Source organism: Hippopotamus amphibius, chromosome 3, assembly GCF_030028045.1.
Source record: "Hippopotamus amphibius kiboko isolate mHipAmp2 chromosome 3, mHipAmp2.hap2, whole genome shotgun sequence".
Classification (NCBI taxonomy): Eukaryota; Metazoa; Chordata; class Mammalia; order Artiodactyla; family Hippopotamidae; genus Hippopotamus; species Hippopotamus amphibius.
Genome location: NC_080188.1, coordinates 126,050,250 through 126,071,493, shown reverse-complemented (window position 1 = coordinate 126,071,493; position 21,244 = coordinate 126,050,250). Strand labels below are relative to the sequence as shown.

Genomic DNA, 21,244 nt, shown 5'->3' with positions numbered 1-21,244 from the left:
CCCTCTGCTCCAGGCCTAGTTCCACATAAAGACAAGAGGATGGGGGCGGCGCTCTGTTCCTAACACAGTTCCCAAACTAGAGCACCCTGCTTACTTACCTGCACACCAGGGCCCAGCCCACTGCCTTCCAGTAGGAAACAGTGGCTTTCAGACTGTCCCAGAATACCCTAAGCATACTTCAGGGGGTTCCTAACTGACTGATTCAAATTTTTAAAATGCTGGCTGCGGGAAAAGGAAACATTTTCGTGCACATAAATATGCCTGGAAGAAGGCTGCAGTGCTGCCCTACGGGCTGAGTTCACACACACTGCATTCAATTAAACGAATGCTAGGCAAGCAAGGCTGTGTCTACTCTGCTCACGTTCATTACTTGTGCAAGTTTTCACGTGTCTCATAGTGATGTCATTCGTTTTCCTGTCATTCATTCTTTTATATTTATATAATAAGCTTCTGGACCTATTTTTAAGTATTCAAAATTGCAAGGTCAACTGTTATAAACCTGTCACCACCTACATATACAAACCCAGCAGCATTTCCTCCAAACCAACAAAATACAGAAATATACAGGATTTTAGTTATTTTTAACCCAAATTTTGTATTAATCAAAATAACTTCATTGTTCTTTATAAGAAATTGTTATAATTTACATAAGAAATTAAAACAAAGTACCCAATTTTATATCAACTTAATCTACTGCGGTCATGCAAAAATTTTCATTTGGGGGAAAAGCTATGCTTCAAAACGTTTAAAAACCACTGTCCTAAAGAGGAAAGTTTTAGGATAAAGTGGCCTTAACCAGGAAAGGGAGTCTGGAGATAAACAACCCAGCAGAGGGCTCTGTGTAAAAATGTTTATTTGCACTAATGCTCAGAATACAGGAACTAAAGAAAGAAAGAAAAAAAACAGACACCTCAACTCCAAAGCGACAGTGAATTAGGCCCTGCTCACAGCCAAGGGGAAGGACACTCCAGGGTGTCCTGGCATGGACTGTCCCCCCCACTACTTAACGTCAGTGTCACCAGGCAGAAAACTGAAGAATCAGGGTGTGAAGATGTTACCAGCTGCTAGCGAGTGTGCAAGGGAAGAAAGCGATGTCTATGTGGCTTCCCCACCACCCAGGAGCCAGGATACACAGAGCAGGAGGCAGAGGCTCCCAATTCAGTTAAGGGCAGGAGCTGAATGCCCAGGTCCAGGAAGAACAAAAAGGGGATTTCGGAGGTAGGCTTTTTCATCGAGTTAAAAAACAGGCACATTATCCAACATCTCCCTGTGGCCCCCAAGCTGCTGGCCTGGCCCCCTGATGCTTCTCCTCTCCCCACAAAACCAAAGGGAATAAGGAGGGGAGGCAGAAGACAGGAAATAAAAGGGTGGGGAATGCTTCAGTCACAAGAGACCAGGGCCTGTGAGAGTGAGCCAGGTGAGCACAAGGAGGAACCGGGGTGAAGCTGCTACCCACCCTGGGGTGGGGTGGTGGGAACAGCGTAGAGCCAGGAGGGTGACCAAGAGCATCCTGGCTCAGGCAAAGGATCCTGGGCAGCAGGAACAGAGGGCTACAGAGAGCCACTCTGGGGGAAGGAGGTGGTGAGGCTAAGCAGCACAGAGGGCACGCGGAGCTCCTTGCAAGCTTGCTCAGTTCTCACTTCCAGCTGCCCTGGCAGAGGCCCCAGCCTGGCTCAACTCCAGGGGAAGGGAAAACCCTGGGGACCAGAGTGGAGGCAGAGCTGAGAGAAGTGAGCTACTCTCCCACTCTTTCTCGGAGGACACTGTTTGAACCCTGTGATCACCAGGGCCAGGACCCAAGGCAGACAGAGTGAATGCACTTCATGGAGAGAGTGAGAAGCTGGGCCCACAGGTACGCCTTGGGGCAATGTGCTGCTCCGCTCTCCCTGAGGGCCTGGGGCCAGAGGTGGTCAGAGCTGCCATCTCAGCCTGCTGCTGCCAAAGACAGGCTGGCACGACCACCCCGAGGTTCTCTGGACTTGTGAAAGAGAGGAGAAAGGGAAGGTGGGTATGAGAAATAGGAGGAGAGAAACAGCCCTAGATGTATGGGGGACTGGGGGTGGCCACATCAAGAGGAGTTCTGATTCTGGTAGATGGAAGCTTTTTCCTTCAACAGGTCCAGACACAAGTGGCAGCTCCAACTTCCTGCAGAGAAGAATAACGGGGTTAGGAGGGGCCCCACACAATCCTTATCTGCTATCTTTCCCCTCCCTACACCTCACCTCCAGTAGCAGGACTGGCTACAGGTAGGATTGGAGATGTTCTACAGTAGCAGTTTCTCAGTTATCCTAAGCAGGGAGGAACTCTAGATCTTCAAATATCATGAAAAATAATTCTCAATGGCGATGAAAGAAATAATCACCTGGAGGCTTATTTCAGAATACAGATTCCCAGGCCCTCTTGGCCTATTAAATCAGAATCACTAAAGAGGACCTGGATGGATACAATTTTTTTTAAGCAACCCAGTTTTAAACTTAAACAGAAGAGCCAGACTTCATTCTCATGGCCCCAAAGGTTAGAATAAAGACCATGAACAGAGGCTCCAGAGAAACCAGTATTGATTCTACGTAAGACAGCTTTCTGTGAAGACCAGGGAAAGATGAGAAGAGCTCCCCACCAACACTAGGTGCCTGGGCAGAGGCTGAGGACCCAATCAAAGGAAACAGGGGCCAACTAGGATGACCCAACTTGTTGTGACCCAAGTCTGGTTTCATAGGAAAACAGGAAAATAATGTTGCTTATAAGAAAAATAATTGGCTCATACCTCGTTTATTAATATTTGCTACAGTTAGATCCTTTTTTTTTTTTTTTTGATAAAATTAGCCCTTAATACCTTGAAATTAGAAGCGTAATTGCACCTATGTGTATTTGAACATTATTCTGGGGGAAAGAATCCACAGCTTTTATCAGCTCTTCAGAGATATGTGATTCTCAAAATGGTAAGGTCCTTTTTAACCCAAAGGTAAATATGCAGCAGTTGATAAGCTTTTCTGGAAATAGCCAGAGAGCATTAAAACTTGAGGCTTTGTGAGCCACATACAGTGTGTCGTATCTTAAAAAAACACACAACAAAACTTCCTTTAAAAATGTAAAAATCATTTTTAGCTTGTAAGCTAGATATACTAGCTACAGCTAGGTTTGACCAGAGGGTCATAGTTTGTGAACCCTTGACCTAAAGCCTAGACCATCTGATGGTTCTAGGGGGTCCCCCCCAGCTGCCTGTAACTCTCTGCTACCTCAGTGTCTGACAGCACTTCAGCAGGAAAGCCTTTCTACAGTTAATGTAGAATTGTGCCTGCGAATTGATATTTTATGGTTAAAAAAAAACCAAAAACACAGAACACACTACTTCTCCCCAAACATGGCAAGACAGATGAAATTTATAAAAGCGGTATGACAGATGAAAAAACTGAGGGCTCCCCTGTAGCTCCTAAAGGACCCCTAGGCTTTGTTAGTGGCCTCCTTCTCTACGGGGTGACAGCAGTCTAACCTACACAAGTCAGCTCACGTCACACAATGAGCTACTTTCTCTCGCTTGGCCCACATCCTTTGTCACAGTAACAGCTACTGGGCATTTGCATCCTGAGAAAGTAAGTTCTGAATTTCTATAAAGGAGGGGCTTCGGCATAGAAATCTGGCTCAAAGAGGACTTGTGGAGAGGCAGCCACTTTTTGGTGTCATCACTGGTTTTGCCGAAGACCTTCCATAAACCTGAAGCATCATTAAGCACTGCTGGAGGGCCAGAGCGACCCATTCAGGCTCCAGGTTCAACTCCCTGCCCCAGACTGGTGGGAATGAACACTCAAATCTGTTAAGTGTGGAGTGCTGAAACCAGTCTCACATCGGACAAACTATGAGCTGAGTTTCCTAGACTAGTTGGAGGAAAACAAATCTCTCTTTCTGGTACTTATTCTCTGGTCAGCATCTGTTTTCTCTCAGGCTGTCAATTTTCTATGTTTGTAAATGTTATATGGCAATAATGTAAAACATTAAACCCTCGAGGTTGCAATGCTAGGAAAGCACTCTGAACTGAGTGAAGGCCAAGTGCCTACTCCCTAATCTGAAAGAATATATCACTGATATGAGAATTCACTTATTGTACAGGTGATCCTCCAAATTACTAATAAAATACTCGTTCTGAGTAAGAGATGAGGGAAACCTACCTTCAGGAGGCTCAGACATAGACGGGGTGAGACAATACATGTGGTAGCCACGATCGCAGTCGTCACAGAAGAGCAACTGGTCCTAGAGAGGGTGAGATGGAAGAGGAAGAGGGGACGTGAATGACTACTGGGCCTCAGTTGGGCCACTGGGGATGGGTAGGAAGGAGGGCTTCTGTAGGCATGGCTGCTACTTTCAAGAGGGGCAGGAGAGGTGACAGTAAGAACAGACATGGAATCCTCTGGACGGGGGACAGAAAAGAATCGCTGTCCATCTCTACCCAGAGTCACCGTCATCCCACCTGGATCCCACCAGCTGCCTAAGTGATCTCATGGCCTCCACGGTGTTCCCTACAATCCATTTTCCACAGAGCAGCCAAAGTTATCTTTCTTAAATGTCAGACAAACCACATCACTCCCGACTAAACCCTCAGACCTGGTGGCGCCTGCCTTCCAGTCTCATCTTTTACTTGCTCTCCCACTGCAAGAGGGCTCTGGTTGGCCACAGTGGCCTCAATCCACCCAGTGTGTCTACCTTTAGACTGTTGTGCTGGCTGCTCTTTCCTGGGAATACTCTCCCTCCAAATCTTCTTGGACGGTCTCCTTTGTATCATCCAAATCTTAATACAACATCACCTCTTCAGAAAAGGCCTATCTAAATCAGTTATCTCGTTACTCTCTGCCACATTACTGGTTTCATTTTCTTCATGGAATATCATAAAAACGTCACTCTTTTCTTGGCTTATCGCCTGTTCCCACAAGAACATAAACTCCATGAAAGCTGGGACCTTGTTTGCCTTTAGTGTCCTTAGTGCCTAGAACGGCGTCTGACACAAAGTAGATTCAATGAATACCTGCCAAACAAATCAAAGTGCCCATGCGTGGAAAGGACAGTAAAAGCTGAGCAGGCGCGTGCCGGGGGGTGGCGGGCTGGGGGTGGGGACTGGGCGGGGGCACGCACGTCGTTCTCGGAGGTGCCACAGATGTTGCAGCACTTGCACTCGATGCACTGCCAGCGGTAGGTCTTCACTGCTGCCATCATCACGGGGGTGAACTGGAGGCAGGACGGATGCCCTGTGGGGGGGAGAGAGTGAAACAGGCAGCCAGAGATCGGGGAGAAGCGAGGTGACTTGGTTGACTGTGACAGCCACTGGACGCTGGCAAGCCATGAGCCCCTCGGGGACTGGGTGCCCGCTATGGTCACCCTGGCCCTGGGTTGGAGGTACCTGAGCGGCCACAGTCAGAACAGGACACCAGCTCCTCAGGCTGTCCTGTCTTCTTGTTGATCTTGGAGTCCCCCAGGCAGAAGTCGCAGTAGTTGTTGGGCAGGGCCAATCCATCGGGACCCTTCTTGGCTACAGGGAGAACAGGAAGAACTTTGATGACACCCATGTGGGCCTCTGGGTCTCTCAACATCCCCGCAGGGAGGGCTTTTCATGACCAGGCCGACTCCTGCTTGCCCCACCTCTGACACCAGCTTACATTTCTGCTCCTCAGACCTCTGGGAAACCGGGGTGGGAGGCTGCGAGTCCTCCTTGTCCTCGCCCTCCTCCTCGGCCAAGTGGGAGTGGGCATAGTGGTAACTGAGGCCTGGTCGGTTCTTGTAACGTTTTCCACAAACTGAGCAGGAAGAAGATTGCAGAGAAAGGTGTCAGGATCCCAGAGTGCCACAGGCCTGCTCCTCTAAGCTGTGGGCTCCACCTGAGGCAGAGGTAACCACCCCCATCAGCTCTGCTCAGGGACAGACCTTTAGTGAGAGCCGCCTCCCCATGGCCAGGAACATCAGGCCTGGGGCTCTCCAGCTTCCATGGCTCTTCTCCCCACTAAACTCCAGCCCACTGCCACCTCTACTCCTCCACGTAGGCTCTCTGGGAGGCTGAGCCCTTGCCCCATTACCACCTGCCCTGGGAACAGCGTGGGGAGCTCCAGGTCAGGAAGGAAAAGGGAATTTCTACAGTCTTGCAACATGGAAGAAAGAAGGAAAGGTAGCAGACTCCAAACTTTTGTGCCTTTCAGTAAACGTGGGAGGCTCACGCTACCCCATACATACAACACAGCCCACCCCTGGCCAACAAAGCACTTAGCGGGTGGGTCTCTTGGGGACACTCTACCAACTGAGTCTGCTGGGGTAGCTGCCCCCCAAAGAAACGCAAAGACACACCCACATCAGTGCCCTGCCCACCCCCCTCCCCCACCCCTCCACCCAACCAGCAAGGAGAGCAGATCCCCATGAGGCATCTTGTACTTTTGAGCAGTGATACCAAGAAGAGCAGGGGGCAGCAGGAAAGGAATGGGGAAGGGATGGGAGGAGGGGGTGGCGGGAACGTTAGCTGACCACCACGTGTCTGTTTTGGGGAAGGGGGAGCACAGGCATTTGTTTGAAACGGGTTCCTTATAGTGCTTTTGAAGCCACCCCATGCAGTGGGCCCGAGCAGCTCTAGGAGCAACTTTGTGGGAGACAAGCAGTGGTAAAGGCAGCTTCCAGGACTGTGAGGAGTGGAGCACAATAGAAGATCCATTGCTCCTATCCCCATGCCATTCCAGAGACTTTAAAACTAGCATCACAGATGAGAAAGGCAGGAACAAGGGAGGAGGGAAAAAGGGATAGGAAAACCAAAAGTCTGAAAAGTGGAGAGAGCTACCTCTCTGGGGCGCTTTCGAGGTATGCTTTTGTTTGAAACTATCTGAAAGACAGAAAGAAAAGTCATGAGAAGAAGGCCTTGATATACTTGAGACAGGTGCAGCAGCAGCAGGAAAGCGGAGCAAACGAGAGAGAAACCCCAGCGGCGATGGTGCTCCCAGGGTGGAGGAACAGAAGTGGGGTGAGTCAGAGAAAAGGGGTAAGAGAGAACAGACATTGAAAAAGTTGGTGTTGGAATCCTGGGGCCCTGACTTGACTGGGGCCAGCAAACCTGGATGCATCTATTCAGAGGCCAACCCTGCCTGCTGCGTGTGCCCTCCACGGGCACCCCCACCCAGAGGACAGCAGAAATCTCCCCCAGAGCATGCAGGGCTCACCCATCGTGTAGCAGAGGCCAGGGCCTCTCAGGGATCTCAGAGGGAACCAGTCAGCAGGCAGGACAAGAGTCCAGGCTTGTTTTACCACTTTGGGCAAGAACACAACCTTCCCTCCTCTCATATCCCGAGGATCTGGGTCCAAGGCAAGGACTACCCACCCACTCGTGAGGCACTCACTGTCACAGGCATAGGGTTTGTCCCGATCCTCCAGGATGGAAGCGTCCAGCTTCTTACGGGCACTGCCCACACCTTTACCCTGCAAAGAACAATGAAAAGATACCCTTAGCGTGGTGTCTAGGCCTGAAGAGTTACACTCTCCTGGAAGTTGGTTGCTAATCTCACTCAAGAGGGAAAATGGCAACAACAGGCAGTAAAACAGCAGGTCTCTGCAGGCGCCCTCATCCCCCAGGCTGAATGCAGCACTTGGCCCCTCACCTTGGACTTCCCCTTGCCCCGACGCTTGGGAGTGTCTTCTTCATAGTCCTCATCATCAAGGTCATCCAGGAAGTCATCCGGTTCTAGGATCCGCTGAGTGGACAGGAAGATTAGGATGGGCAGAAATAAGGAACATCCAAAAGCTCCCCCACGCTGGGACTGGCCAAGGCCACCCAGAACCTCCTCTGTGGCCTGGCCCCTCCACTCCAGCTTCACTCCCCACTGCTGTTCTTTCCATGCTTTGGGCTCTCTTTCCTCTAAGCCTCTCTTCGCGTTGTTCCCCTAGGCTGGGGTGCCTTTCCCATCATCTCCGAGTGGCAAAATCAAACACCATGTTTTCATAAAACTTTCCCTGATACGCCAAGTAGCCGTGCCCTCTCCTGCCTCTGATCTGCCACCCTGGGAGCACGTCAGCGGTGGTTCCCTCCCAAGCCCTCACTTCCCAGATTTAAATGAGAGCTTTCCTGCTTACTTGTGAGGCCTTGTGGGAAGTTTGTTTTTCACTGATGTGCTGCAGCCTCCCTGTATGTGAAATGGGCAATAGTACCTATTTTGTAAGGTTGTAAAGACTGGAGAAAATGATGGAAAAGCACTCAGCAGAGTGCCTGGTATATTTTTAGCTCTTATTATTTTTATGTACAGTTTTATCTTCTTTGTTGGCAGGGGACCAGGCCTGCATCACCCATATAACCCCAGGCACCAAAAAACTTTGGTGGCAAAAGAAGATGAACGAGAGTCTGTAGTTAGAAGAGAAGGAAAGACTGGATGGTAACAACGAAGCCAGTCAGTACCCAGTTCTCACTAAGGAACAGAGCAGGAACAGAACTCAAGGGGCTTGCCTCCAGGCCCACAGCTTCCACTTCTATTCTGATTACTGGGTGGCCTCTGATGAAGAGGAGAGTGGTTTTCATCAAAGTTCCCTTCACCACTGTGTTAATCTTGTACCTTCCGTGCTCGACTGTTCGTCACAGGAAACTCGCCCAGGCTGTCATCATCAACTCGGGGATCTGGGGCGCCTCGCTTCTCCAGGGGGTCGGTGCGCAACAGAGCCTCTAAACTACTGCCGTCCTGAGAAATCAGCCCCTCCTTCTTCAGGGTCTGGTCTGTGTCTGCAGGCAAGGTCAGGAGGAGGCGAGGCTCAGAAGGGCTGAAAGCAGACCTCTCTTGGTGTACACAGTGCCAGACCAGCCACAAGCCAGTCACTGTCTTCTGGTCTCTGGCTGCCCAGGAACCAAGACACCATGGTTCACTTGGCACCAAAACTTGTCTGTTTACCTGTCTCTTCTATTAGACTGAGTTCCTTTGTTTGTTTTAATTTATTTACTTTTTAAGGAATTTTTGAGATATAACTGACATACAATAAACTGCATATATTTAAAGTGTACAATTTGATATATTTTTTTCTTATTAGTAATGTATATATGGCAATCCCAATCTCCCAAATCACCCCATCCCAACCCCAGGCCCCCCAGCTTTCCCCTCATGTCCATAGTTTGTTCTCTACACCTTTGTCTCTATTTCTGCCTTGCAAACTGGTTGATCTGTACCATTTTTCTATATTCCGCATATATGCGTTACTATACTATATTTGTTTTTCTCTTTCTGACTTACTTCACTCTGTATGACAGTCTCTAGGTCCATCCACATCTCTACAAATGTCCCAATTTTGTTCCTTTTTATGGCTGACAGACTGAGTTCTTTACAGAAGGAATTTCATCTCAGTCATTTTAGTATCTTTAGTATCTAGCATTGGGCCTGGTACGTAACAGGCGATCAGCAGGCCTCCTACTATGCGGCAGGCTATGCTCCTGCTCAGGGAGGAGTGTGCTTTACCTGGTTTAATAGCTGGGAAAGAAAGTCTCGGATCCTCAGGAGGGTGGGCTCGCCGCTTTTTCCGCCAGCGCCGGGCAGGGTAGGAGTACAGTTGCCCAGAGGCCAATCCTATGGAAGGAAGAAAGAGAGAGAAGTTGAACCCTAACCTAGTACTAGAAAATAATACCAAACACTTTCTATGTGAGTAGGCCCTGAGTTCTAGAGCAAGGGAGGAATATGGACAGTGAGGGCCTGGGGACAAAAAAAATAGATGTAAGCTCAGAGGCCTTGGCTAACACACAGCTCTCCAGGAGCCCAAGGAAAGCTTCAGCAGTGCAGCTCTGCAGAAAACAAAGATGCTTCATTCTCCCTGGGCTTCTAATCATGGGAGGACCACATTCATCCATGGGTGGAAAGCTGTAAGGAAAACCCTTTCAGCTGGCTCATCACCTAAGATGAGGAAGCTTCCTCCTCCCTGTGCTCCTGAGTGGACCCTCACCTGGACCCCGGTGTCGCTTTTCCATCCAGATATAACAGTTGCTCTGGGCTACTCCGGTCTGTGAGTCCAAGAAAGGCAGGCGCACGCTGCGCTCAGCACAGAGGCGGGCGTTGTAATTGTGGCACTGTTCCATGGCATCTTTGTAATACTGCTCCCCAAGGCTGCAGGAAAGACAAAAATCAGGGGTGGGGTGTGTGTGTGTGTGTGTGTGTGTGTGTGTGTGTGTGTGTGTGTGTGTGTGTGTGTGTGAGGCTGGTGCTGAGCTATCCCTTTCACTTACCATCTGCTTCTCTAGAAGGCTCAAGGGACTCAGAGAGTGTCACTGTGCTTTTATTTACTTCCATTTCTGCCTCATGGGACACAAGCCCCTTCACTAAGCCATTATGAGGAAAGCTACTTTACAAATAAATTACCATCAGGAACACATGATTTCATCATGTGTCTAACTGAACCTTAGTCTAACCCACAAAGACGGGAAGAAAATAAAGTTCATTCTGCGCCTCTCAAGAGTCCAACTCTGTGCTAACCCAAATGCTATTTCTCTTAACCCTCAGGATTCTGAGAAGCAGAGGTTAGCTCCTTTTTACAAATGAGAAAAGAGTTCAAAAAGGTCTGGCGGGACTTACTAAACCATATTTAGCAAACTCTTTACAAACTCTGTCTATACAACGAAATTCTACTTAGCCATTAAAAAAAAAAAAAGGAAGCTCTTCATGTACTAACGTTAAACAATCTCTAAGATAACTAGAAAAAAAAAGGTACAGGTCTGAGGACTATGACAGGATGCTACCATTTATGTGGTGGAAAAGAAACTATAGGCTTCCAAGGAGGAAAACCAGGTGACTAGGGGACTTTCTCTATGTGCTATTTTTAAAAATTAATTAATTAATTAATTGGCTGTGTTGGGTCTTCATTGCTGCACACAGGCATTCTCTAGTTGTGGCGAGCAGGGGCTACTCTTTGTTGTGGTGTGCGGGCTTTAGGAGCGTGGGCTTCACTAGTTGCAGCACGAGGGCTCAATAGTTGTGGCTCACGGGCTCTAGAGCACAGGCTCAACAGTTGTGGCGCATGGGCTTAGTTGCTTCATGGCATGTGGGATCTTCCTGGAGCAGGGATCGAACCTGTATCCCCTGCACTGGCAGGCAGGTTCTTAACCACTGTGCCACCTAGGAAGCCCCTATGTGCTGTTCTATATCTTCTGAATTTTAAACTAGGTATTTAGCCAACTAACTAATTCTATATACTAATTTTACAATCAATGGAAAACATCAGAAAATACTTGAACACTCTTGAAGCCTACTTTCTACCGAGTACCATTACACTGATACAAAACCTGTCTGCTCAAAGGCCTGTCCTAGGCCCTTCTCCATTCTCATACCAGCAAATTTTTTGGGAAAGAACCTTCTTGGACTCAAAAGATTCAATTTGAAATCTGAATTTTTTAAGTGCTGTAAAAAGCTGCAAAACTGCACAGTGCCAGGAGTTATCTGGTTCCATGAAGCATGTACATAGAACCAATTTTGTTCTCATTCTTCAGGGTTTAACAAGCACTTTAGTATTGGAGCTTAAACTAACCAAAACAATTCACATTCATATATCCAATCAATCTTAAAATCTCTGAGGGCAGAGATGATTTCTTTCCCACAATATCTTTAGTACCCATGAAGGTGTGTGGAACATCTTGACTCAGGAGTAAAAAGACCTGGCTTGGCTGCAAGTCACCACATAAACGTGGACATTCAGTCAACCCACGTGGACTTCAGGTTCCTATGCTATTGACTGGGGAGGCTGAACTAGAAAAGCTCTGACATATTCTACAAGAGGAAGACTCCTAGCATGAGAAGCTGAACAGAGCAAATCTTTATTATTTATGCCCATAACTCAAGCTACAGCAACAAACCCTGCTCTGGAATCTGAGAGGGGCTTTCACTGGGCAGCCACAATAGACCACTTAGGCACAGCTTAGCACATTTCCAGCAACTGAAAAAGACACACACTGCACACAAGGCAGTGAAACCACAAGATAGCCTGGCTTGATTCACTGTGCCGTGATGACTAATTTGAGGTAGGCATGAATCCTGTGTTGAAGAGCAGAGAGAAGGAAACAGGCTCATATTTGCTCGCCTTTAGGAGGCAGCCATGTCCTCACTAAACAGAGGAAAATTGGATAAACAAGGCTGAGTGCAGCAGCTCCTTTGTTCCCGCTGATGGGAATTGATACTGACACTGTAAGTCAAATGGAAGGAAGGGCAAGATAGGCTGAGAGCTGCAAAGTCAGAGCAAGGAAGCTGGAAACAGTTTGGGGGGGGGGGGATGGACAAGAGATGATCTATCAAAGCTCTTGTGAGTTAAGCGGGATTTCGGAAGGTGGGGGAAACTGTCTCGTGAATAAGAGAGCTGAGAATGAAACACAAGTTGGCAGAAGAGGCTCTGATGAGGACAGAGCAAGAGAGAATGAGAGAGATCTCTTAAGAATCTAAGGCTCCTACTGCAAGGTATTTTAAAGTAACATCATTCTCCACATCTTGTTACCTAACTCGGGATTTCAAAACCAATCAGCAACCACTGCTATCTTATACTATTATTTTGTCCTAGTAAGACCCCGCTAAAGACTGTTTCAACTCTGATACCACATTTGGGAGAGACAGAGAATTTACAATTAGGGAAACTCTTCTCCCAGAACAAGATGTAAGTCAGAAAAGATGAGGTAGTAGTGCTGACCTCGATATAATCTCAGGTGTCAGAAGGCTAGGCACGCCATGATCAAAAGAAGCACCAGAAAAGCATGTCTTTCCAGAGTGAGAATGGTACAGGAAAACTGGAGGCCCCTTTTTTAAAAGGGCAAGTCCTGTAGGGAAATGTGTTAACTGTGGTCCTCAGCTCCCTACAGCGAGAACTGAGGAAGAGAAAGTTGGTTTCTCATTACTAGTATTCAGGAACCAGTGGCTGGTGACCCTAACGATCTCTACAGTTCTTTAAAAAGAAATAAGAAGACATGCTCTGTTTAAATGGGCAGCCCCTCATTTCTAACATCACACGAAAGGGGTGGTAACCCTATTTCCCAGATGAAAGTCTCCCTACATAAAGAATCTCATTACATATAACTCTTAAACTTAGGCAAGTCTGACATTCCTCCAGTACAGTCAGGTTTCCAAGGTAGAAGCCTCGATTCTTTTTTGAGAAGCATGAAACCTGCGTAAAACCTCCCCTTACAATGGGACAGGGGGAGTCAACAAAGAGAAAGCCAGGGAAACAAAGAAAGAACATCTGAGTCAGGAAGGATACTATATAAATGGTAGATCAACAGCATCATTTCTAAATTGAGGGAAATGTCAGCTTGAAGAGAGAGCTGGGGAAACTGGAGTGGGCAGATCAGAGAGAAAGATAATAGTGCTGGGAGGAGGGGTGGCTGAAAGAGGCAGCAGGATGGAGCTGAAAGCAAGTTAAAAAAAAAAAAAAAAACCCACAAGAGGAAAAGGAGAAGGCACTTAGCTTAATGGAAGTGGGAAAGCGTTCTCAAAGAAAAGGCTCCAGGCAGGGGCAGAGAGAGGAGCAACGTACCCTTAAAAAAGGCTCTTGGAAAGAGTGGGGGCTCAGCCCACCACAAAGACAGATAGATAAGAAGCTGTGAGTCCCTTAGAAGAGTTCTCAAACCTTTACCTTGTCATCCAGTCACAGCCCAAAACTAGACAACCAGACACCTCTCCGTTTTCCTACCCCTGCACCAAGCCAAATTTACCCATTAAAGGAGCTTGCTGTACTCGCCCACGGTGGGGGGAGAACCCATTGCAAAATTCATTCAGATTCTTCTGCAGGGAGGAGACTGGGTTCCATCAATTGCCAGAGCATCTGGCACTCACAGCTAGCAGGCCATTCTCCGTTTACCCAACCACCGTTAACTTTAACCTCGCTCGAAATCTGCTCAGCCCAAGAGGACTGCAGGGCCAAGACGGCCGGCCTCGATGCCCCTCTGGGCGGCCTGGCCTGCATGCGTCCAGGGCCCCCTTTCTGATGCCTGCGATTGGCCGGCGCCAAGGCCCTTTTCCCTGAACTTCTTTTCCCTCTGTATCTGATCCTTCACAAATTCTTCCCAAGAATATTTTTGGTCCTGGGTACCCGATACTCAAGGACCCCCCGCTCCGCCCCCGCCCGCCCCGGAACGTCACGGGGCTGTTCGGAACAAAACAGCCCAGGGTGCGTTTTAACGGCGCCGGGGCTGCCGAGCCTGCTGCTCCGGGGCCGGCTGCGGGCAGCCGAGGAGGGCGGGTCGGCGGCCGGGCTTCGCGAGGGTCGGGCCGCTCCCGGGTCCGCCCTCGGCCCGGCTCCCCCGGACCGAGGCGTCTCGGGAGCGTCTCTCGGACGCAACAAGGGCGCCATACTCTGGAAGCCGCCAGCCTGAAGGGAGCGCCCAGACCGCACAGCCCCACAGGGAGGCTGCCCGCGAGGGACTCCCGTGTGCCCCCCTCAGGGCCTCCACAAGTTTCCAAAGAAGCGCAACGTCTTCTCTGGAGTGTCCTGTCGCCCTCCTCACGAGGAGTCGCAACATGGGCCCTCCCGGGCACGTCCCTCTCTCCGCCTCGTCCCTTCCCATACCGCCCCCTCCTCCCAGGCCCCTTACAAGACCTCCCGGCCTAGGAGAGAACGAAACAGCCACTCACAGCTTCACTACATTTTCCACCACAGCCGCCATCTTCCCGGCTTCTCTCCCTCAGGCCGGGAGGCCCGGAGCCTGCAGCGCGCAGGCGCTGGGACCGCACGGGGGAACCAGTTTCCTCGTCCTTCTGCGCAGGCGCCGCCCGGACGCGCGCGCGCGCCCGAGAGCGAGCGACGGAGAACGAGCTGCTCGGCAGTTCTCCCGGGCCAGGGCGCCAGGGGACGAGTGCGCAGGCGCGATGGAGACGGCCGCGCGCCCGGAGGCTCCGGCTGCGGCTTTGCGTCTTCCACTTAGTGGAGTGGGAGGAGGGAGGAGGGTCTGTGCTGGTCCAAAAATGAGAAGCTGACAGATTGATGAGAACTGGCAGGTCCAGAGGTGGTCTTGATAGAGTTCATGCGTCCTGCTGCCTCGCCGACCTTTAATCTCGTGGTTAACCCTTTGCACAGACCACTTGGGCTGCCAAACATGTGCCCATTTTAGGGAGAGGGAAATGAACTCCCAGAACCTGGCAGATGTTTAACCTGAATATTGGGGTCTGCCAAAAGTTCCCCCACCTTCCTGCCGCCAACTTAATTGATGCCTGCCTCTTCTTCTTGCTTCCTACTCCTAAACTCGTTCCCTCCACTAAAGAACTTCTCTCCTGCAACTCTCTCTTCTGTATCATTCATTTCTCCTTCACTATTGAATCATGCAAATTCGTCTGCAAGTACAGCTTAATATCATCTTTAAAAAAAGATCAGAGCCCTTCCTTAAGCCTATTCTGCTTTTGATTGTCACCCCATTTCTTTTCATCTTTCGAAGCACATATTGTGTTTATGCTCTGCATCTCTGTTGACTTATTTCCAAGTCTCTTTCTGCCCAGTTTCACGGGGATTTTGTTCCCACCAGTTTATTGAAACATCTTCTAACAAAGACACCACGACCGCCATTTTAACAGATTTAGCGATCTCCTCTCTGTCCTTTTCAACCTGTCAACCCCCGTGACACTGCTGACCCTTCCCTTCTTTTTCAAACTCTTCTCCAGGTCTCTGAGACATGCACTCTCCTGGTTGTCCGCCTATCACACCGGCAGTTCCTTCAGCCTCTTTCGCTGACTCTCTGCCCTCTCTTCCTCCTGTAACTGTCAGAGTCCCCAGGGCTTGGTCTTTGGTCCTGGTAACATGCCTTATTTCATCCATTCTAAGATGCACATATTGTGCACCTCTCCCGCCATTTTTTTTTTTTTTTTTTTTTTGGCACACGGGCTTAGTTGCTCCGTGGCATGTGGGATCTTCCTGGAGCTGGGATCGAACCCGTGACCTCTGCATTGGCAGGCGGATTCTTAACCACTGCGCCACCAGGGAAGCCCCTCTCCCGCCGCCATTTTAATAATTCAGGATCAGGACACACCTTACCATCACTGTGCCTTAACATCATGTTTGGCAGATGAGAGTTGAGAGGTATTTGTCATTGCCTACCCTGCACCAAACTTGCAGAATAGGTGTCAGCAGCTTGGAAGGACACCCAGCAACAATCCTGGTGCACGCTTGTGCCCCAGATGATTGTGGGTATCACAGGTGACTCCAAAGCAGGAGTCAAGAGTATGTGTTACAGGGACTTTCCTGGTGGTTCAGTGGGTAAGACTCCTCACTCCCAGTGCAGGGGACCTGGGTTTGATCCCTGGTTGGGGAACTAGATCCCCAGTGCATGCAGCAACTAAGAAGTGCACATGCTGCAACTATGAGCCTGCATGCTGCAACTGAAGATCCCAAGTGCAGCCAAAATAAATAAATATTAAAAAATAATAATAAAGTCTTAAAAAAAAAACGGTGTGTTTTACAGCCGGAATGTTTGTGCCTCTGCAAATTCAAATGTTGAAGCTCTACCCCCAGTGTGATAGTATTTGGAGGTGAAGCCTTTGGGAGGTAATTAGGTTTAGATGAGGTCTGAGGGTGGGGCTCTTATGATGGGATTAGTGCCCTAATTAGAAAAAAAAGCTGGAGATATCCTTTCCCTGAGGAAAGGCCATGTGAAGACACAGCAAGAAGGCAGATTTCTACAGGAACCAAATCTGCTGGCAACCTGACCTTGGACTTCCCAGCCTCCAGAACTGTGAGAAATAAATGTCTGTTGTCTATGGTACTTTGTTACAGCAGCCTGAAGTGACTAAGACAGTTTGCGAGCCCTGAAGCGGAGTACACACATACCCCATGACCCAGCAATTCTGTCTGTGGATACATATATGGAAAAGTCTGTTGAGAATGCTCACAACAGCATTGTTTGTAACATCCCCAGGGACTTCCCTGGTGGTCCAGTGTTAAGACTTTGCCTTCCAATGTAGGGGGTGTGGGTTCCATCCCTGGTCAGGGAGCTAAGATCCCACATGCCTCATGGCCAAAAAACCAAAACATAAAACAGAAGAAATATTGTAACAAATTCAATAAAGACTGAAAATGGTCCACATCAAAAAAATCTTAAAAAAAAATTGTAATAGCCCCGAACTGGAGCATCCCAAATGCCCACAGCACTAGAGTGGATTAAACAACATTGAAAAGAACAAACTATTGCTACACAACAATGCAAATGAATCTCAAAAACTTAATATTTGAATAAAAGAAGCCAATTTCCTAAAAGGATATAGTGTGTGATTCCATTTATATCAAGTTATGTAAACAGACACACTAACCTATGAGGATAGAAGTCAGGAAAGTGGTTCCTTGTGGAAAATAACAACAAGGAGGGGGCACAAGGTGGCTACTGAGGTGCTAGTAATGTTCCTTTTCTTCATCTGGGTTGCACAGGTTTGTTCACTGTGTAAAATATTCATTGACTTACACAAGATTTGTGCACTTCTCTGTAGGTATGTCTCAATAAAAGTTTTTAAATAAAAAATATTAGTAGTGATTAGTAGGGTAGTTCTCTATCATTGAAAAAAAGTTTATGAGCCCAGCACCAATGGCTTTCAATTCTTTTTTTTTTATATTTTTATTTATTTATTTGGTTGTGCTGAGTCTTAGTTGTGGCAGGAGGGCTCTTCAGTTGCGGCACATGGGCTCCTTAGTTGTGGCATGTGAACTCTTAATTGCAGCATGTGGGAACTAGCTCCCTGAGCAGGGATCAAACCTGGGGTCCCTGCATTGGGAGCTCGGAGTCTTAACCACTGCTCCACCAGGGAAGTTCCTAGGATTCTTTTAAGAAATGCTACATCACTGAACAATAGATATTCTATATGTTCTGAACCAGATACATACATACATATATATATATATATGTATCTCTAGTGTTTCTCTTACAGACAGGAACCAAAGAGTGGAAGTGGGGGTGCAGCCTCTTGCAATCTCAACTAATGACTCTTTTGCAAAATGTTTTCTGTTCCTGCCACTCTGGGCTCTGGCTGATCTAGAGCCTTTAGGACCCAACAGAGGAATGCTTCCACCAGGGGGCACAATAATGACTTCTCTAAATTAGGATCTGAGACTGCCAACGGGCTATATTGAGTTCCACCTGCCACTGGGCAAAATAAAAAGTGGGTACCGTTGTTGGCTGGGGTGATCGATTTTAATTCTCTAGGTAAATAGGATTGCTGTTACCCAGTGGGGGCAGGGAGAAATATAAACAAAACCCAGGGGATCTGCTAAATATTACATTCAAGGGTGGGAATTCCCTGGCGATCCAGTGGTTAGGACTCTTTCACTGCAAGGGCCCAGGTTCAATTGCTGGTCTGGGAACTAGGATCCTGCAAGCCATGTGGCCAAAAAACAAAAAAAATTACATTCAGGGCAATTGGCTCCTAATTGGGTATTTAATTCCAACCCTCCCACTGAATACAAACTGAAAAACAGAGGAAGTGAAAAAAAGCTTAAAAGCATGGACAAGCTAGTAATGAAGTGAAGAATTACGGACCCAACATTTAGGAGGTTGAAGCCCACAGCTGTAAGCCCAGAATTCAAGGCAATTTTTGTCCTGGGGACATTTACTGATTTAGAAGACAAAACTGAGAGCTGTTATTTGGTGGTCTTTGGTGGGGAAGTTCAAAATCAAAACCCAGAGCCTGCCCAAGGTAGGAAGTCAGATTCCCTACTACCAATACATACACGCTTTAAGATGGGATACTAACTTCTGTGGACTAGTAGTTCAGAATTGTATTAGCTGGGTGGTCCAGGGAAGCTCAAGCCTTGAACTTGGATTAAAGTGGACCCATCCTTATAATGCCCCTGGTCACCTAGCAGAAACAAGCATATTTAAGACCAAGCAATATCCTTCTTGAAAGAATGTACTATCATCCAAGGCCTCAAATTATTTATAAAAATACTTTTTCAGATATAATATCCAGCTCTTAGTCAAAGATAATCAGGCATGCAAAGAAACAAGAAACCTTGCACAAGAACTGACTGCAAACAATAGAAAGCACAAATGGACCCACACAGATTTAAGATCCTGGAATTATCTGATGCTGACCATAAAATAACACTGCTTATTGTGTTTAAAGAAGAGAAAGACAAGCGTAAAAATATCTTCAGGCAACAAGCTTCTATTAAGAAGTGCCACAACAGAATTTTTAAAGAGCCACAAAGAATTTCTCCAACTGGACAATACAATAACCAAAATTAAGAACACAATAAGTTGGTTAAAAAGCAAATTAGACACAGCTGAAGAGAGAAGGAATGAATTACAGAATACATAGGAAGACATTGTCTTGTCCTTAATACAGCATGGAAGACAAAAGAACAGAAAATACAGAATTAGAGTAGAAACACAGAGGATATGTATAGAGATCTAAGATACATTTAACTGGAGTCCCAGAGGGTAAAGAGAAAGAAAGGGGGCAGAGGCAATATTTAAAGACAAAATGATCAATAATTTTCCAAAAATGATGAAATACACAAATCCTTACATTGAAGAAGCCAAATAAATCCCAAGCAAGCTAAAGAAATACTTAATGGGGGGGATATGGGGACATATGTATAAATACAGCTGATTGACTTTGGTGTACCTCAAAAACTAGCACAACAGTATAAAGCAATGATATTCCAATAAAGAGCTTAAAAAAAGAAAAAGACAATGGAATTAAATACTGAAGTGTCATGATGTCTGCAACGAACTTTCTAAAGATCAGGGGAAAAGTTTCAATATTAAAGTGATAAAGCAAACGAGGCAAAATGGTAATAATTGGCAGATCTAGATGAAGGCATTGAGTGTACATCGTACTATCCTTTTATTTTATTTTTTTATAAATTTATTTATTTATTTATTGGCTGTGTTGGGAGTTGTTGCTGCGCACAGGCTTTCTCTACTTGCGCAGAGCGGGGGCGTGCTTCTCATTGCAGTGGCTTCTCTTGTTGCAGAGCATGGGCTCTAGGTAAGCGGGCTTCAGTAGTTGTGGCACAAGGGCTCAGTAGTTGTGGCTCGTGGGCTCTAAGAGCACAGGCTCAGTAGTTGTGGCGCACGGGCTTAGTTGCTCCGTGGCATGTTTGATCTTCCCGGACCAGGGCTCGAACCCGTGTCCCCTGCCTTGGCAGGCGAATTCTTAACTACTAGTGCCACCAGGGAAGTCGCTATACTATCACTTTAATATTTCTGTAGGTTTGAAATGTTTCAAAATGAAAAGTTTGAGAGAAATGTCAGTTCAATACAGGGAGATCCACCAAGAGCTCAGATTCTTTAAAAAAGAAGGTCTGGGACGTGTCTCCTGGTAAAGAACCCTGAACAGGCAAGATGCACACTTAAGGCAAAGGGAACAGGAACTGGGTAGCAAAGATGGGAGGTCATTCATACCAGCCAAAGCTTTGTTGTAGAAATATCTACATATATCAATATTTCTTTTCTTGCTGTGTCGAATATATTTTAATGTATTTTATTTTTTAATTTTTAAAAATTAAAAAAAATTATTTATTTATTTTTAGGCTGTGTTGGGTCTTTGTTGCTGCACGTGGGTTTTCTCTAGTTACGGTGAGTGGGGGCTACCCTTTGTTGCAGGGCAGAGGCTTCTCATTGTGGTGGCTTCTCTTGTGGAGCACAGGCTCTAGCGCACAGGCTCAGTAGTTGTGGTGCACGGGCTTAGTTGGGACGTGGGATCTTCCCAGACCAGGGATCGAACCTGTGTCCCTTGCAGTGGTAGGTGGATTCTTAACCACTGTGCCACAAGGGAAGTCCCCTTTTTGTATATTTTAATTCTCTCATTCTTCTTTCTTTTTCTCCACTCTTGTATATAGTGGTAATTAACTTTATAGTGTAGTTTATAGTTTGCAAAATATTGAGATGGGCTGGTAAAGGAATTGCAGGGGGAATGAACATCATCTCGAAATCCTGAACTTGGAAGTGGATGTGATCATTGACAAGATTGTGAGTTGTCTCCTTTTGGAAAATGAGTGAATGTGTTTTTGACAGAAAGAGGGATAGATGTATTATATTAGGGGTAAGATATATATATAACATATAAAATAATACAGATAATATTTTAAGGGTAAATACTAGAATAAGGACATGCATGGATGTTGGCCATCTAAAACAGTGGACTATAGGCATATTTGTCGTTTTTTTTTTTTTGGCCATGCCACGCGACTTGCAGGATCTTAGTTCCCCAACCAGGGATTGAACCCAGGCCCACAGCAGTGAAGCACATAGCTGTAATCACTGGACTGCCCGGGAATTCCCGTGGGATAGTTGTCTTTTTTTTTTTTGGCTGTC

At 47.2% G+C, this 21,244-nt stretch overlaps 1 protein-coding gene across 2 annotated transcripts; it reads right to left on the bottom strand.

Annotated features, from left to right (window-relative positions):
• Positions 1 to 836: 836 nt before the first annotated feature.
• Positions 837 to 14,697, bottom strand: DPF2 (double PHD fingers 2). 2 transcript variants are annotated; one of them, XM_057728681.1, is made up of 12 exons: positions 14,583 to 14,697; positions 9,925 to 10,085; positions 9,447 to 9,554; positions 8,559 to 8,722; positions 7,614 to 7,706; positions 7,356 to 7,434; positions 6,803 to 6,844; positions 5,643 to 5,780; positions 5,387 to 5,515; positions 5,122 to 5,234; positions 4,164 to 4,245; positions 837 to 2,145 (listed from the first exon to the last, which is right to left on the bottom strand). In XM_057728681.1, exons 1-12 carry the CDS (start codon positions 14,612 to 14,614, stop codon positions 2,069 to 2,071), a joined length of 1,218 nt encoding a protein of 405 aa, XP_057584664.1. In that variant the 5' UTR covers positions 14,615 to 14,697; the 3' UTR covers positions 837 to 2,068. The 2 variants fall into 2 exon arrangements, with proteins under 2 accessions (XP_057584664.1, XP_057584665.1); XM_057728682.1 differs by lacking the exon at positions 6,803 to 6,844.
• Between the last annotated feature and the right edge of the window lie 6,547 nt (positions 14,698 to 21,244).

Excerpts from the sequence above, each read along its gene's own strand:
- DPF2 (XM_057728681.1), bottom strand. The coding sequence starts at position 14,614 with ATGGCGGCTGTGGTGGAAAATGTAGTGAAGCT. Across the intron at positions 9,555-9,924 it reads AAAGCGACACCGGGGTCCAG|GATTGGCCTCTGGGCAACTG; the intron begins GTGAGGGTCCAC and ends TTCCTTCCATAG. Across the intron at positions 4,246-5,121 it reads GTGGCACCTCCGAGAACGAC|GACCAGTTGCTCTTCTGTGA; the intron begins GTGCGTGCCCCC and ends CACCCTCTCTAG.